This window comes from Takifugu flavidus, chromosome 8 (genome assembly GCF_003711565.1).
Source record: "Takifugu flavidus isolate HTHZ2018 chromosome 8, ASM371156v2, whole genome shotgun sequence".
Lineage (NCBI taxonomy): Eukaryota > Metazoa > Chordata > Actinopteri > Tetraodontiformes > Tetraodontidae > Takifugu > Takifugu flavidus.
The window spans coordinates 11566235-11584289 of record NC_079527.1 but is presented as its reverse complement, the minus strand read 5'-3'; the positions used below and the strand labels follow the sequence as shown (position 1 = coordinate 11584289).

The 18055-nt window shown below is 46.4% G+C and overlaps 2 protein-coding genes across 2 annotated transcripts in view; one reads left to right on the top strand and one right to left on the bottom strand.

The window, feature by feature from the left end:
- Window positions 1-282: 282 nt before the first annotated feature.
- Window positions 283-3603, top strand: LOC130530058 (rhodopsin-like). Its single transcript, XM_057040930.1, has 5 exons — window positions 283-797; window positions 903-1071; window positions 1263-1428; window positions 2299-2538; window positions 2754-3603. Exons 1-5 carry the CDS (start codon window positions 437-439, stop codon window positions 2877-2879), a joined length of 1062 nt encoding a protein of 353 aa, XP_056896910.1. The 5' UTR covers window positions 283-436; the 3' UTR covers window positions 2880-3603.
- Window positions 3604-4032: 429 nt separating this feature from the next.
- plxnd1 (plexin D1) overlaps window positions 4033-18055 on the bottom strand; it is a 53665-nt gene continuing 39642 nt past the window's right edge. The window contains 15 exon segments of the mRNA XM_057040825.1: window positions 4033-5000; window positions 5852-5926; window positions 6035-6175; window positions 8320-8467; window positions 8543-8706; window positions 9085-9189; window positions 9969-10003; window positions 11179-11242; window positions 13338-13441; window positions 13818-13974; window positions 14058-14204; window positions 14275-14473; window positions 15457-15587; window positions 16486-16590; window positions 17486-17598. Of these exon segments, the coding sequence (XP_056896805.1) occupies window positions 4884-5000; window positions 5852-5926; window positions 6035-6175; window positions 8320-8467; window positions 8543-8706; window positions 9085-9189; window positions 9969-10003; window positions 11179-11242; window positions 13338-13441; window positions 13818-13974; window positions 14058-14204; window positions 14275-14473; window positions 15457-15587; window positions 16486-16590; window positions 17486-17598 (1805 nt within the window). The 3' untranslated portion in view covers window positions 4033-4883.

The window sequence follows — 18055 nt, the reverse complement described above, 5'->3', positions numbered from 1 at the left end:
CAGATAAAAACTGGGCATGTTTCCTCTGCTTCCCTCCCACTCTTGTCTGCTGTTGTAATGATGCATTGATGCTCCTGACAGTAATGACAGGCTTCAGACGGGCATGACTGTAACCTCCTCACCTTGAAACTGCTGAATGTACTGCTTTGTTATTTCTGGAGAGTTCTCCACCGATGATTTGTATGTGTGTGCGGCTAAGATTGAATGCCTTAATTCCATCCTTGCTAACACTTTGCTCCTTGCACGCCCCCTAATCCGGCGCGCCCGTTAAAAGGTGCATCGCTGCATTGGCGTGCTGCTGAGAACCTTTTGCTTTCACCAGACCCATCATTCCAGCCATCCCCTCATCTCCTATTTGCAATACTATCACACAACAAGATTCCTTCAGAGGAGAAGCTTGTGTTTCCTGTGTCGAGGACTCGGACTAAGGGAAGCCATGAACGGCACGGAAGGACCCAACTTTTATATCCCCATGTCTAACAAGACTGGGGTGGTCCGCAGCCCATTTGAGTACCCTCAGTATTACCTGGCTGAGCCCTGGAAGTACTCTCTTGTAGCTGCGTACATGCTGTTCCTAATCATCACCGCCTTCCCTGTCAACTTCCTCACTCTCTTTGTGACCGTGAAGCACAAAAAGCTGAGGACCCCCCTGAACTACGTCCTGCTCAACCTGGCTGTGGCCGACCTCTTCATGGTCATCGGCGGATTCACGGTCACGCTTTACACGGCCCTGCACGCCTACTTTGTTTTGGGGGTCACCGGCTGCAACATTGAAGGATTCTTTGCCACTTTAGGAGGTAAGTGACAGAGATGTAGAGAAATGAAAGACGCTTGTGTCTTGGACTTTTGTTACTTCTCAAACCTGGTCTTACGTTTATGTCGGTGTTCTGCTTGGCTCCCAGGGGAGATTGCTCTCTGGTCGCTGGTGGTCTTGGCTGTTGAGCGCTATATCGTCGTCTGCAAGCCGATGACCAACTTCCGGTTTGGGGAGAAACATGCCATTGCCGGGCTGGTGTTCACATGGATCATGGCTTTAACGTGCGCGACACCTCCACTGCTGGGGTGGTCCCGGTATGACTGTATGTTGCAGCATGTAGACCTTGACTGCAAGGCTTTTAAATGACATCAAACCACCAATATTGTGTTGAACATTTGCTTGCTGAGTTCAAAGTTTTCCCCCAGAGCGCTTAGAGCTGCATATGTATTATCAGGCACCAGGTGAGGCGACCTGGAGGGAATGATTATGACATGTGTCGATGCAGGTACATCCCAGAAGGAATGCAGTGTTCCTGCGGGATCGACTACTACACCCCCAAGCCTGAGATCAACAACACCTCATTTGTCATCTATATGTTTATCCTTCATTTCTCCATCCCGCTCGCCATCATTTTCTTCTGCTACAGCCGCCTGCTCTGCACCGTGCGAGCGGTAAGAGCACCTCAGCCAGATGCTGCATTAATCATCAGGTTGACTGTACCAGCAGAGAAATTCCCGGTTTTCTGTTCCCTTTAGGGATGTTGGCAGAGATACAGAGCAGAGTATCTGGAGATGTGAGGGATTTAATGGCTCAAGGACGCTTCAGGAGGGCAGGTCATTGCCAACATGGCAGCTTATATCCAGGTCCTCCAGCTGGAGGGCAGTCTGTCAGCACTGTGTCACCCCAATGCCCTCATTAATAATGATATGAAAACATTAATTATTCCTTAATGGTCATAAATAGTTGAACATTTGTTTTATGATGGTGACATCAAAGCAGAAAAGAATTGCTCTTTCAAGCAGCTTTCAAATCTGATTTTCCAGACAAAAAAGTAGGAATTTCTAAAAAGCTTATTTGTGTCTGCAAAATGGTGGAAGTAATATTATCTTTAAACACCCTATTAATGCAAAATACAATAGTTTCACTCAATTTTCAACCTGTCCGGACCCATTTTTGGAGGCTATGGAGCACAAAGGGGTGAAAAATCCACCTTTTGACTTTTCGCAGACACATTTGCATACATGGACGAAGAATTTAACTCAATAATGAAAAATAAACCAAACGCGTTTGTTTAACTGCTGCGCTAGAAGCCATTACAGATGTAAACAAATCCTCAGCAGCATGAAAAATCAGGACTAATTAACTGCACATTCCTCTGTTCTCTAACGCTAGTCTATTGTACAAACCAATCAGTCTGTTTGCTTATCTAATCCTCCATCTCCATCAGTTTTAGAACATTTTGTTTGCATTTGGATCTCAGATTAGTCCTTAAATACGTCAACAACCTGCCTTTCTGTCTGTCTCTCTCTCTTTGTCCTCAGGCTGCAGCCTTGCAGCAGGAGTCTGAAACTACCCAGAGAGCAGAGAAAGAGGTCACACGTATGGTCATCGTCATGGTCATCTCCTTCCTGGTGTGCTGGGTTCCCTACGCCAGTGTGGCTTGGTACATTTTTGCCAATCAGGGAACAGAGTTTGGACCAGTTTTCATGACCGCTCCAGCCTTCTTCGCCAAAAGTGCTGCCCTGTACAACCCGGTCATCTACATTCTGTTAAACAGACAGGTAACCGATAGCAGCTACTTCCATATACATATAAATACTGTGGTGTAATGATACTATGTGTAAGATGAGATTTGATTAATTTTACCAACACATTTAAAAAAAATAATTGGGTACTGTCTGATAACTGACCTTGAAATGACCCAGGAGAGAAATCTAGGAAAATTGGTAGCCTTTGTTCTAAATTTCATGCTTGCCATCTTCCTGACCCCCCCCAGTTCAGGAACTGCATGATCACAACAGTGTGCTGTGGAAAAAACCCATTTGGCGACGATGATGCCGCCACCACCGTGTCCAAGACCCAGTCTTCATCTGTCTCCTCCAGCCAGGTGGCCCCCGCCTGACCTGCACATCCTGCCCCACCCCCCCCATTTAATGCCCCATCTGTCCCTGCACACCCGGAGACCCTCCACCGCCATGCAGTGCGACGTTCCTTCAGCCAATCCTCTTGACTTGTCTCCATGCGAGCGTCCACTGCGGCGACGCAGCTTCACCTTTGGTCGATCTCACCAAACCAGCACGTGCGCCTTCCGTGCATCTCCTGGTGGAAAGTGCTCAGCTGGCCGGAGATCAAACCCAGAATCAACGGGGGAGGGGTTTGTTCACACGAGCTGAACACAGTCCAATTTCACAAAGAAAACACCTGATAAATGAAAATATAATTCAACAACCCCCCTCCCCCCGATCAGCTTCAGCAGTTCAAGTAATTGTTGCAGCTGTAGACCCTCCAAATGTGCTTTGAATAATTATCACAAATGCCTTTGTGAGATTAGTTGTCAATATTAATGATTAGATAGCACCCATTTTTTTGTTTGTTCTGTTGTTTTTGATACTTTGGAGGGGTTCAGCGTCCGTTGCTGGTGACAGGAAACTAATTATTTGTTCGTGTTTGACATGGACAGAAGTGAAAAGGGCATGCAGAGAGACGGCGCCTCCTGCCCACGGACGAACGTGGCGTGGGCATGTCAGAATGTGAGGCTGCGTTTTCGGGAGATATGACGTTCATTGTGTAACTGTTAGACTCTTGTTGAAGTTGTTCTGTGTCCTGCAATTAAAAACTAGACCAAATGTCTGTGTGACTTTTACTTTCAAATGTGTTTCAATTGAGGACTTTCATGGGTTCCACAGGCTCATTTGAGAGCATTTAGGTGGCAGGGAAAGAGGAGATAATGGTCAAATCCACGTCTAGGCCGCCCACCTTTTCCATTATCCTTTAAAAACTCATCTATATTCAACAAATTATAAGTTGGGACCTCAAAATGTCAGTGTTGTAAGCAACAACTTTCTTTAATAGGTGACATCTGATTTCACTCCTGCCCTCCACTTGCATTTGCAGCTTGACCTCCCTCATCATGGTCCAACCTCAGTTGTTAAGGGCTGCCATGATTTTTAATAAGGGTGTAAGATGTCATCCTCCGCAGCTGTCTGGCATTTTCAGACCGTCTCCTGCGAATCACCTGGACTTTCGGAGCAACGTGTTTACAAATGAGGCGTTCGTCATCGGCGGATATGATAAAATCCTAAATACTGTAATTTATTTCACAAACTTCGACAAATCATTTGGCATCACAAATACAGTCTCCTCGGATTATATATTGAGCTCTTTTTTTTTCATCATAAATGTTAAATTTCCCTCTTTTATCGACAAACACACTGATTAACACTTCTGGACTAATGCATCTCTGCCAAGGGATTCCATTAATTTCAAGGTCATTAATATCGGTCAACACACTCCCCCACAACCCATCATTGACCTGCAATGCACAATGGAACGAACGAACTATTCAGAGCACCAATGGGCATCAACTACTTCACTTGTCACACCTGAGAACCTTGCAGGCTTTAAGAATAGAGAGAGGTCCTTTCTACTCAGGCCACTTGTAGAATTATAATATAACACATCTATAAATATTGCTATGGACATTATAATACAGTGCAGTGCATCATTGGCTCTCATTGGCCCTTAAGAAAAGGGTTCAGTGCTTAAGGTTGCCACCAGGGCTGACGGTAGGTCCCACTCACTGTAACGTCCAGAAGTGTAAAGCCTTCATGTTCCCTGCAAGGATGAGCCAGACTGCAAGTCTGTCTGTGTCATAGGGAGACATTTAGGATCGTTCCTTGGCATTCTGAGATCAGCAAAAAAAAAAAAGAACAGAAAAGAAAATGGTGCTTTAGAGGTTTAAGTCCTTTGCCCTTCCACTTTTCACGCCTTCTCAACAATAACAACGCTTTAGGAAAGGCTTTTGCTTCAGTGGGCATCATTCCCAAATAGCTTTTGTTGAGAAAAAGGCAGCTGTCAGCAGGAGAAAGAAATGACTGGTGGGAGGAAAAGAAACACGCCGGCTGGTTCAGGCCTCGCTGCAGCACTCGTAGATGTTGTCCTCCACAAGAGCAATGACCTGCTCGAACTTGTGGTGCAGCTGAGTGCGCCGTGCAGTGGGGTTTGACTCCAGAGCACTCACCACCTGAAGGAGGGGGGAGGGAGGAGGGGGAGAAACACAACAGAGATGACTTTTCATTTACTGTGGAGCGTCCATGCATCTACCAAGCTGGCCACTTGCCTGGACTCTGTAAGTTAGGCAAGAGAAAGTTGAAAACAAAGACAGGAGTGCTTTCACCTCCTCTCCAGCCTGCATGCATGTCTCCACACCACAACGCTCTTTTGCTCTTCACATATATACAAAACCCACATCTGCTCTGTTATTCACGCCCAATAGTTGTCACCATGTCAGTGGGATTTATGGGCTCTTAACAGTAGAGTGCAACCAGGCAGAGCAAGCTGTGCCGGGGCGCGAGAATAGGCAATCAGGGGCCATTCACGGTGCTCTGTGAATGGGAGTCTAAAAGCTCCTGGCCCGCGTCAGTACAGTAGCATGACAGAGGAAAGAAGCTAAATGGTATTATCGCAAGTGTGCTGCAGTAAGACACAGTCACCCCTGACTAAGCCTCTCGTCAGAATAATAAAAGCTGTGGAGAAAACATGGGGGAGGATGGGAAGAATGTGGGGGCTGGTTCAAAGAGACCGTCCATGGAAGCAACTGAGTAGTATCATTAAACCAATAAGGGTCATGGGAGCTGCGACTGAGAGGAAATAAACAGTCTTAAGTGCACATGCTGAAGATAAATGAAATATTTTAAGGCTGTTTACAGAATGCTAGAATTCAACATGGAACGTGATGCTTCTCGCTGATACTGTACGTCACGCTGCGATGGCAATCTGCATGAGTGAAAACAGCAAGAGCAGCAGGCTGTGCTTCTGTGGCTCCAGAAAACATCTACAGTACTTCCAATCAAAAAGCAGGCGCTCTTCTCTCACCTGGTTTCTGTATCTTTTGGCATATTTGTAGATTTCCGTCAAGGCCAGGTTGGTGTTGAATTCATTTCTGTATTTCTGTGGTATGAAAAATAAAGGCCTTTATTGGACCCCCTTCGGTACCAGAATTTCAATTCCGTGAGCTGGCAGAGTACGACGCACACACGTTCTGAACACTTTACTCACCCGTGACTCCTCGGCAAGGTGAGCGTTCATCTCCTGCTCGCTGAGAGGAGACATTTCCTGTATCTGCTGGTAGTACAACTGCACTCTCTTCTTGTACTCGGGGATCTCCTTAGCATAAAGCAGCTTGTTTGTCGGGGAGTCCTGGAACATGGATTTAAAGAATGCTTTCAATAAAGTTGAAACCCAAGATCAGACGATCCGCGAGTGTTTCCATTCAATGCGAATCATTTTCATCAGACCTTTTGATTGTAACATCCGGCTTATCTCCCGCTGGACCATTCTATACTGCCTTTTTTTTGCATCTATAGAGGGACCAGCTTGAGTAAAACTCTCTCATTGCGTTGAAACCATTTACATTAGAGTTAAGTACTAAAAAAATGGTCGATGGCATGATAGCAGCAAGGATTTGCACTGCAGACTAAAGTGGTTGTTGTTCTCCACAGGGCTGGAGGGTGTATGAGGCATCATCTGCCTGCATGAACCGCTGCCAGACTCCACGTGTGGCACAACTGTCCTGCTCTTCGGGGAGTCCATACATAATTCAGGGCTTCAGTTTTTAAAGAGGAGGTGTGTGCACTATTTTGCAGCCTAAATCCAAACCTAATGACCTTTCGCAGGAATGCTTTAGCTGAACTGGATGCTATTTCAGACCTCACCGGGCACAAAGACAATAGGAGGAGGGAGCTGCTTCCTTTCCACACACCAGGACACTGAAAAAGTCAGAGGAGGTGCATTCCAGCTGACATAGTTCTCCTTCATACCTCTGCCAGCCTCGCCACACTCACCGCAGGCTTTGGTACTTAGTCAAGCAAGAGGAAGAAGTGTAGCAGGGCTAAGAGGTTATGGGCGTACTGTGCTAATAGCAGGGTGTACTGCAGTGAGCCAGTGTGGCCGTCGTTGTGAGCGAGAGAGGGAGCGACGGAGAGAAAGTAGGGCAGGAAAAGAGAGGCGGTCAGCCTCAGCTTTCAGCATCAGTGAATGTGCTTACAGCGCAACTTAATATTTCTTTGTGTCATGACTTATTTGTGTCACATAATGTGTGTGCATTTGTTTGCGTGTGTGCTAAAGGTGCTGTGGTAAAAAAAAAAAAAAAAAAGTTTAAGCCACATCAGTTTCTTCTACTGGGATCCTCACTCCTGTTCCTGCCCACAAGGTCACTTCCTGCTGTCTGCCCATCTGTCTGGTAACCCCCGCGTGACCCAACCCCCCCACACTGGTCCTCCATGTCTGCATCTCGCCAGATAAGAGGGTTTCTGTAGAAACAGTCGTTCGGTTCCCCGCCACCACACTGGTGCTAATCCAGACCCTGGTGCCCTTCACTGCCCTCTCCTGAGGCCATCGCACAAACAAGCCACTGAAAACACTCGCCGAAAACGACAGACTGGTATCACGTCCTTCTCCTTGAACTCCAGGAAAAAAAAACCTGTCACCATATCCTTGAGCCTTGTTAATTTGTGCACAGCCAGATGCTGCAGGATAACAAGGCCACAAAGAAGTACAAAAATACGACGCCGCTGGATGTTACACATAGGATTTGCATGTATCCAGACAATGTACCTGTGAATAACAGTGAAAACAAGCGCACCGGGACGGATCTAAGGTCTATAAATGAGGCTGTTTCTGTGTTTCTGTGAGGAAGGAGTCAGAGGGAGACGAGGAGCAGAGTGTACTCAGGGTCACGGTGTCGGGGCGAGATGGATTTGTGAGCACACTGACATACCAGTGCACTGACAGACAAACGGACACATGCATGACTGAACACAGAGACACACACAGAAAAAAGACTGCCCGTGGTCTTGGATCAGCTGACTTTTCCTGAAAGAATGTGTGTATGCTGTCTGTATGTGCAGATAAGCACTGCTGGGTCTGTATACATGTGGCGCACGCACAGATCTGACGGAAACTGGATCTGCAGGTTCTAAAACCTCAATTGTGCCGACTGATTACGGCTAAAAGAATCACAAAAAAATGTCAGATTTGTCACCGGCTGCAGGATTACTTTACTTTCAAAAAGGCTCAAAATCTAATAAGATCCTGATTGCAAGGGTATCTAATATACACAACAAAAACAAAATCATATTTTATTTTTTTCTTTGCTGCGACGTGAGCATCTGTGACAGCTGCTGATTCTGAAGATCGGATACTGATATCATTATCTCTGATTGCCACACAATGAAAACTCCCCTGCAAACAACACAACAATGTGTTCCTAGCATCTGAAACATTCTTTGGCTGATATACAGGCACACAGACGCACAGATGGACAGATCTAGGCCCATTCTCACCTTGCCAAGCTGCAGGTCAGAGATGGAACAGGCGTCGATGAAGGCCTGGGCGATGACAGAAAGGCAGGCGTCCATGTGATCCGTCTTCTCTATGTCGAATACAAACTGGGGGTTCTTCAGGATGTTCACCCAGAATCGTAGAGGTAAACTGGAGACGGAGAGAGGAAAGATGTTTTAAAGTAGTGCCGGGGGGGTGGGGCACCCCAGAATCAAGTCATCTCACCTGTTGGTCTTCCAGATGTGCAGGGTGTCTGGGTCTGTGATGCCCCGTTTGTCTGCCTGCTCCTCCAGGAAGTCAAAGAAGTATTTGACAGCCAGGGGAGGGCGGTCCGGAGGGATGCTGAGGATGGCCTGAAAGAGGTCATCCAAGAACTTCTGAAGAGTTCCCTAAAGAGGAAGAAGAGAAAAAGGCGGTCACACGTGAGCAGGAATACGCCATCATGAGATGTGGGCAGTTTTACTCCTGAGGTTTGGAGAGGAGCTGAGGTGTTTCTGACAAATATATAACTGACGAAACAAGTTCTCCACATCTAAGGTACTTTTAAATCCCACAGATGTATTTAAGCAGGACTTGCTCTTCATCCTGGACATTTATATTCTAAACAATGACTTTTTTTCCCCCAACCAAAACAAAAAACATCATAAATTTGGATGAAAGAAGAACCACCATCAGAGCTGACAGCTGTGGAATATGTGCCCACTTTCCTTCAACATGTGGTGGGGAGGGAACATAAAGTGGCAGGAAATCACTTGTCTGGCGCTCACCTTGGTTGACAGCAGACGTGTCAGGTAGATTTCGGGCAGGACCTTCTTGCGGTGGCTGTGCCTGTGAGACTTCCTCGTCTCCATTAACTCATCGTGAGGTAAAACCTGGGGAAGCAGAGGCTATAGGTCACCAGGTTGATGTAATAAATAAACCCCCCCTCATATGGGCCTAAATGAATCCCCTACTGTGCTGTCTCACTTGTCACGGAGGAATGTTCTGTTTCTTACATCAGACACATGATCCAGAAACCGTGTCGGGGTATTTTGACATGCGGGATCAGGGAAGTGATGGCAAATTGGGAAATTCTGCTGGGTTTGTATAAGATTGTGTCTCTGGCTTGCACATGTGGGTTCAACCCGAGGTCGGCAAAAGATGGGAGCAGTCAGAATTCACCTACTTGTGTCAAGCAAAAAAAAAAAAAAAAAAAAAAGCGAGAGAGAATCCCCTATAAAACTAACTATTCACCCGGCAAATTGTGTTCCAGGGAACTCATTATTCTAAAGTCAAAGGGGCCCATATCTTAGCTGACGATTCGGAAAAAAAAGAAGAAGCTTAAGCTGCATTAGTGCTGTCATGTCCTCTCTGCAGCTTTGCTTCTCACCTCCACTCACCCCCATCACCAGACCCACACTGGGCTACATCAGGAAAAGCTCCAGCCAAAAAAATCCCCCAAATACCCACTCAGACACGTGTAGAACAACACGGACACGCACTAATTAATTCACACATGTTTGATATTTAGTAGATAGTAGCTCCATTTTCCAAATGTTAAGCAACAATATACGGAAACCTCATCTTGAGCTTTTACTGACACCAGTGCGGACAGGAATTGTATGGAAAAAAAGTCCGCTATTTATTGGAGGAGTTTCTGGAGTGTACTCACCAGGTGCACATACTTCTCTGTATCCAGATCTTTAACTACGGAGATGGGGGGAGAAAAAAAAGAAACAATGTGCAATCAGTAAGGTGGAGACCTGAGCGAACGAGAGTAGACAGGAGGAGGGAGGACAGACGCGAGTGACAGATAGGAGAGGGGAAAAAATAACAGGGAGATTGACAAGAGCGCATGGGAGAGGAGAGAGTGATTACAGCAGCCTGTGGGCAGGTAGGGGAGGGGAGCTGTCGGAGAGAATGAAAGAGAAAGATCACGAGTGAAAGGAGAGAGAGAAGAGAGAGATTGGTGGAGACAAGGCATAGAGAGCGTGTGACTGGCGATGGAGCCATTGTAATCAGACGCTAATGCTCGGCCAAGAGCATTAAAACCTGACCGGTTTATATATAGATCTAAAAGCGCTTGTAAACACGCGCTAACGTGTTTGGATCCTCAAATACACCTAGACGCATATCCAAACTCAAAGACAGTGAATCATCGCACACAAAAGAACAAACAAAGACATTTGTGCACGCACAAACATACACCGCGAGTGTATTAGCGCCGCAGTCGGCTCTGCCAGAGATGCTGCTGCCCGGTGGGCCTGGCTCCAGACCCTCAACAGTGATCACAGGCAGACAGGATTGTGTTTTATATTAGCCAGGGAGCACTTCAGGCTCATAACACCCTCTTTGATGCTTTGAAGCCAGAGCCAGGTTTGAGTCTGCATAATCCAAAATTTGGCCCGGTATGAATGAGAGCGGAGGCTTTGACGGACAGAGCTGGAGCCCAGCCGAGCGCTGGACGAGGACTGATCGTGTAAGGTGGCGAACCAAGACAGGGAACTGACGAGCACAAACGCAGGTGCACGTGAACTCTATCAGCAGGCCGAGCAGTTATTATATTCTGGGTTTCAAAATGGACAATGGCCCAACAGCTGTTGACATCTGCTAATGGAACACTTCTACAGATGCACTTCCACAGGCAGTAAAAGGGTGTGTTGGGATTCATTAGGTGCCAGTTGTGTTTACATTTCTGCAGTGGCGTTTGGAGGTGGGGACCATGTGCGGTTTCTTGCCTGTTTGCACGAACATATCGCGTTCCCGCCGCGAAGTCAGTGTGTACGTCTGAATGTGATGGAGTGGGTGTGTGTGTTTACGCCAGCGTCTGTGGGTGAGTGTGTCAAAGAGAGAGGAAATGGGTGTGTCTGAAGGTGACGTACCTCTCCCCAGGGTGTTCTCTTTCTTGTCTTTCAAGCTCATAGCCAGCGATGCCCCCTCCGGGATCTGTGTAGGGATAGAGGGGGAGAGGTAAGGAAGGGTTGGGGGGAGACAAGAGAGGACACAGGTCAGGAGGTCAGGGGTGAGATGGGTTACACCAGAACAGCATCATTAAGCATGCCCTCAGGGGGCTAGTGGTGTTGAGAGGTGTGTGTGTGTGTGTGTGTGTGTGGTGTGTGTGTGTGTGTGTGTGTGTGTGTGTGTGTTTGTTTGTCAGTCTTGAATTCTTCTAGACTAGTCTGCAGGAGCCTGGCTGGGCTCATTAAAGTCAAGCTGTGTTGAAATGGATTGAACAGCCTCACCACTGAACCCAGACTGTTAGTACACGCTGCAGCTCATTGGTTTCACAGTTTGGTCCCCTCGGCTCAGCAAAAACTAAACAGAGCACTTAACAAGTACAGGTAACGGGTCGAAGGTCAAGGGTCACTGAACCACTGTTTACTCACGCACAGATGAACACGGACCAGGAAGAACCAGCATAAAAATATTCATACTTGCATCTGGTTTTTCTAATTGTGTTTTATTTGGGTGCCCTTACAAAGAAGAATGTTTAACTCTATTTCATTTTACAGCTTTTGTAGTGCTGTTTCTGTGTCGGGGTACGTTAGCATGACTATCTTCCGTTAGCTCAAGCATTAAAGTACGATTAGCACCAAAGCTAAACAAGCACATTTACAGAAATGTTTTATTAATGTTTCCTCTTATTATAAATGGTAAATATGCGTGTGGGCATGTATGTATGAATGTTTATATAAATAAATGATGGGGTCAGAGCAGAACCCTGACAATCTACAGCCCATCACACATGCTTGTAACTCTAAGCTTAAGTGGCAGTGGCTACAACTGTTTTTCATGTAATGAATTATTCATCACCGCTGCAGAACAAATGTGTAATTTATTGCGTGTATTTTCGACGCTGTCACTCAGGCGTACGATCAAGCGTATCAGAGACAGTCTGACCCGCAAGACACGGACACATTTATCAAGTTAAACCCGCCGTTCAGTCATTCATGTCTTCTGTTGACTTCCGGGGTCACATTGGTCCAATGCAGGATACACACGCCATTTACTCACACACTCCATTTGGAGCCCCCAATCAAGCTAACACGAATGTTTTTGACCTGTGGGAGGAAACTAGGGTACCTGGAGAAAACCGCCATCATGTCGCCATGTTGTGATTGAATAAAAGTAAATTATGGGCTATCATTTTTTATGTATGTTACTCACTCGTGTTTAAAAATAAACACAAGTCATTCTGCAAACATCTCTTTCCTGATTGGACAGGCTGGACCCCCGCCCCCCCCCCCCCCCCCCCCCCCCAGCCCTCCCTTCAAGTATTTAGAATTCCATAATTCAAAGCTTTAACAGGTAATATAATAATCACTGAAGTCATTAATGTCCCCCACTCCTCAGAAATATCTGCTGCTTTTGTTTGCTCTGCTTGGATGTTTGACATTGGGGTGACATGTTTGTTTTCATATGACTCTGCTGAGGAGGGTCCCGCTGTTGGACTCCGACCTGAGTTTAAGTTACGCAGAAAGATGTGGAAAATAGAGACTTGGTGTCCACTTACAAAGGACACTTCAGTACTGCGTCTAACTTATGCGAATTATGGCTTAAGGCAATCCAGTGAGTCAGTGAGTGGAGGGAGTAAATAACCGGAGCCAGACACAACTAAGGGAGAACCTATGCAGATCCTGCATTTGATAAAGCAATTCCAGACTTTAAATATTCACAAGAACTGGGCCTGGAGATGTAGATTTCCAGTATTAGGAGATATTGTGTACAGCTACAAGACACATTTTAATGCTGTGTTGCATCTGCTTAACCAATAAGCTTCAGTGTCCTCTATAACTTCTTAACAATATGCCCACTGTTATTGAATGGGAGGGACGTTCTTATTGTTAGAAGGTAATGGAGAAAACTTCTATTTAGCAATGCTGCAGTAACCAAGTGTATTCCCACACCCATGACCAGCTAGTGACACAGCTTTTAGAAGGTGTTCTCTCCTTCAACACCCCTGCTGTTAATGTAACAGTAGCAGCTACACTGTGACAACACCTACCACAGAGATCTGATTCCCAAACACATATACACAGACCTGGTAATGGAAGACTGTGTTGAGCTTCTTCCTGCCGTCTTCCATCACTGAGGAGTTATCCAGGTCTTGCAGAAGCTTGCTGTTGCCACCTGAGTCAAGCCACTCTGGAGGACATGGACACGGAGCGGAGACAGGAGCAGAATAATATCAGTCAATTTCTTTCTAAATTTGGAAAAGAATATGCAAGACATGGGGCAGCCACGCTCTGTCTGTGTCACGACCTGTGGAAATGTTCCTGAGCCATTAATCAAATCTGCTCTGCAGGCTCCGCAGCCTTTTGAAAGCAATAACTCTTTGTGATTATCGCTGTACACTGTCCACGATGCATTCTGTCATTTATTATATTGCAGCCTTAGGTTAGTTGAGCTTCATGGGAGGAACTGACCTTTCGCAAAGGAGATTACTATATCTGGGAGGATTGGGTGGGTGGGGTGGGTAGGGGGGTGGGGATGAGAATAATCAGAGAAAATATGCTCTCACCCAGGTCTACATCTTCTGCTCGGGGCCACTGAGAGAAAGGCAGATTTTTATAAAAGGCCTCTATGGTTTTCTCCTTCACCTGGCAGATTGTGTCAGTGTGCATGACTCTGACAGACAGGGAGTCCATGCCACAGCCCTGGAAGGACACGTTGATGTTCTGCAAGATACGGAACAAGAGATATCAGATATGAGGAGTGACAATTCAACTTTTTTCCCAACTGTGACTACAGAGGTTCAGACCTGTGGCCTAGCCTCAACATTCTCACGAAGCAGCCACTCCTCATTGAGTGTGTAGCGCGCCTTTCCCGTAATGGCATCGATGGAGCCCTTGTTGATCTGCTGCTTGATTGCACACAGCAGAAGGAAGAAAGGCTCGCCCACAGTTTCCTGCAGAAGATGGCACAGGGCTGGAGTCAACAAGCTCTGCCTTTAACCCCAAATGCTCTCCCGCCCTCACCTTGAGGTAGCTGTACATGCAGATAGACATCCAGTTTGTCAGCATCTTCTCCACTACAGACTCAGTCCGACGCAACATCAGTTTGGGGTTCTTGGAAGCCGACGCGTCAATCAGGTCCACCAGCAGGTCTTTCATTATGCTGGTGTAGTATTCCAACTTCCCATGGAGGGCGATCGTCAGCAGGGATGCCAGGCTGCATCTGAAGGGTGAGAAAAGACATTAGTGGGGGGGGGCAGTTGAGCTAGAGCATGCTTTGCCAAGCCTGCCCTGTCAGTGTGTGTGGTCAGCGATTTAAGAATGGAACAACAAAAAGGACCTATGACCGAAGAGACAAATATAGGTCTGATCCAACTCAGGGAGTGTCAGGCTGAGCACGTCCAGAGGTGCAGGGGATTTCCCTGACAAAGCCTCTTTAATCCTGAAGAAAGGGGACGCATCAGTCAATGCTGACGCTGGGCCTGGACAGGGATGTGGTCTGGCCTCCGGCGTCTCCACGGTGACTGGCAAGTTTCCGGGCGTCAAAACAAACGGAAAACTATACTAATAGATGAACAAATATTTAGAAAGATCAACCACTTGCCTGAACAATAAAGGTGGTTTTGTTTCTTGTCGTAGCCAATAATTATGAACGGAATATTGGGAAATCATCTTCTCTACGCGGTATAATGCCATATGATTCACCCACAAAATAAATATTACCACGCTACTGTATATACAGTCCTAAATTGGTGATTTTGTCAGGGCTCTTCTTTCCACCAACGCTCAAATGTACCGTATTTGTTTTACTGTGTTTACCAAAAGGCAGCGTTTTCTTTGCTCTCAGAGGCTTAAACTTGGGATCCATGAAAGTAAAGAGACTCATAAACTCAAAAGATAGGATGTAAAAAAATGCCCTTTAGAGACAACGAAAACTGCAGCATCCAGCATTTATCTCTGCGTTTATTTCTGCAAGCCACAGACTTTTTATTTATTTTTAAAAAATGAAGAGAACATTGCAGTTTTAAGGGGTAGTAATTATCTCTACTTATCTCTTTACTCATATTGGATTGGTAATCTATGTGGTCCAGTGCTAAAGATCCAGCTATGTGAGTCAGTGCACTGATATCTGCCACCCAAAAATATCATATAATTATTTAGGTTTTTATAAATTGTTATGATTCTGTCTTGAGGTGACGGATTTACCTGTCCCGTACAGCGAAGTCCTTCTGCTGCTCCAGGGCGTGGACGAACGTGACCAGGAAGTGCTTGTTGTTGAGAAGAGTGGAGAACAGAGTGATTCCCTCCTCAACGTTGGGCTTTGTTGTGTTGGTGGCCTGAAGACACGAGGATGGGTCAAACCATTATTCATCTGTGCGACTTGAACGGAAGTGCAGCGCACACACCTGCTGTGTCCACACAAATCCACTCTGCCACCTTTGTGTCTCCAGTGACCTATCTATAGAACACTTAATCTTTCTATATAGAGCTTTTGATTCCTCAGGAACCTCCCTCTTGCGTTCCCTCTCTATTTCTCTCTCTCGTTTCCGCCTGACTCCGTGTGACTGTCTACTAAATGGGTGGAGTGGACTTAATGAGCCTGGTCTATCTATGGGCGCGACTAAGCAGCAGCATGATGGAGTCTTCCCTCTGGACTGTATCCATATGGTGTGGTTTGCAGCATGACAGAAGGAGAGCAGGGGTGTCCATTAAGATAAATGCCCGCCTATGAGATTTATTTGCTATGACCTGGAAAACACTTCCTGGGAAGACGATGTGAATCCAAGGCACTTCATCATGGTTAGACAGACTCCCCCGGCTGCCGACCCAAAACTAGCGCTGCAGTCGTTAGTTCCTATCTCTAATGCACATGTGCACGCACGCACACACACACACACACACACACACACACACACACACACACCTCACTGCATGGTCATGTTGTTTCACAAAACTGCCCACCAAATTGCTATTGTTTCTTGGGCAGTGCGTTTTTTTTTGACAAGCTGAAATTGTATGTTCCACTCAGTGGAAACCGCTGAGTGACAAGCATTAGTGTGTGAACTGCACAGGAACTCAAAAAGGTACAATATGATTTTTTCCCCCCAACTCTCCATTAACAGCAACCTCATTGTGATATCAAATGTGACCCAAATGAGAAGTAAGGCAGCAAAAACAGGCTCAGATTAAGACCCAGAAAAAAAAGCTGATCTAACTGATGGTTTAACCCCTTACCTGCCAGTCCTGTAGCAGCGGGTGTGTCTCTGGCAAGGCTCGAGGACCCATGCCATCGTTCTCGTAGGCGTGCAGGACCAGACTCTTCTCATAATCAGAACACATCTGCCACAATCCCCCAGACACAAGAAAAAAAGACAACAGTGAGCCAAAAATCATAGCTGGAGACTTGCAAGCAGCCCCAGCTGTAAACTCAATAACGCACACAGAGACCCGGCCTTGAAACACTGGTGATAAATTTACAGTCTAGAACCAAAGGATTACTCAAAGAGGCCCTGGAAGGACCATGAGAAGGCAACATGACACCGTGACACAAAACATCATGCTTTAGTGGCTTCAGAGCCAAACTGACCGATTGCCAAGAGGTCGGCTTTAACAGTCTGTCACTTCACGACAGCTACATTTGGCTTGTATTCCCTCTCTCTCTCTCTCTAATCTAAGAGCCCCACAATCCCCTGCAGATAAACAGGAGCATAGAGAAGATTCTTTGCTGTCTTAGCAGAAAACTATGAGACAATACCGAAACAGCCACGCTTGGATTTATGTTTCCCAATGTGCACATTTCCAACGCGCTGTCTTCTCATTTCCTCCATGACAGAAAATTGTGTCTAACAAACGCGGCCCGGCTGCTGTTTCGCAAGAGCATATATGCTGGCAAGGCAGCGCGGGGGAGCGGGGGCGAGCGAGGAGCGCATTTTCAGAATCCAGGGGGGAAGTTTCCTTGTCTATGTGCCCACCATTGTTATGTCTCTTTGAAAGCTCATGCCTGTGGTTAGAGGACAGGGCCCGCTGAGCTGGGTCTGTCTGTATCAGTGGAAAACCCCCCACCTAGCATTAGGCCCACAGTCTACTGTCAGGCTGGATCACATAGCAGAAAAAAACCTTACCTATGAAGAGCACATTAACACAGCTGGAGGTAGATGAGAAGGGATTTTTTTTCACATAAATAATAAATTCCCGTTGAGATTCGTATCACAGGGGGAAAAAAGCTCTCTCTCACCTTAGGGAAGAATGTGCGAGTGACAAATTGTTTGTACTCTAAAAAGGGGATGCCCTGGCTGCGATTCAGCTCCTTGGTCAGGTCAGTCATGTCCGTCTGCAGCTCTGCAAAGCCTGTGGAAGAAAACAGACAGAAATAACCCAAAATGCCTCGGTCCTCAGTCCCATTTTTAAACCACAATCCTCTTGCTGGCTCCCCAAGCTCAATTTGTTGCTGTGAGTCAGAAATCTGTTCAAGTGGTGATGCCATAGTCAGCACCCAGTCTTTCACAATCTGCATGATTTTATTGAGAGAGATTTTACATTCGGGATCTAGATGACACCTTCCAGATCGGTTGTGGTGTTCTGGTTCAGTGGGAAACCTCTGATCTTTTTCCACCTTGTTTTTTTCTTGTCTTCTGCTCCATTTGAATCTGCAGTCCAGCGCGGCATGCAGGCAAATATTTACCCGACAACAATCGGAGGCAGCCAAATCCGGTTTGAGGCCCTCATCCAAAACATGTGTGTAAACTGGGGAAGGGATTCACATGCTGCAGAAACAGTATCAGCACATCCAGACATTGACTTGAAT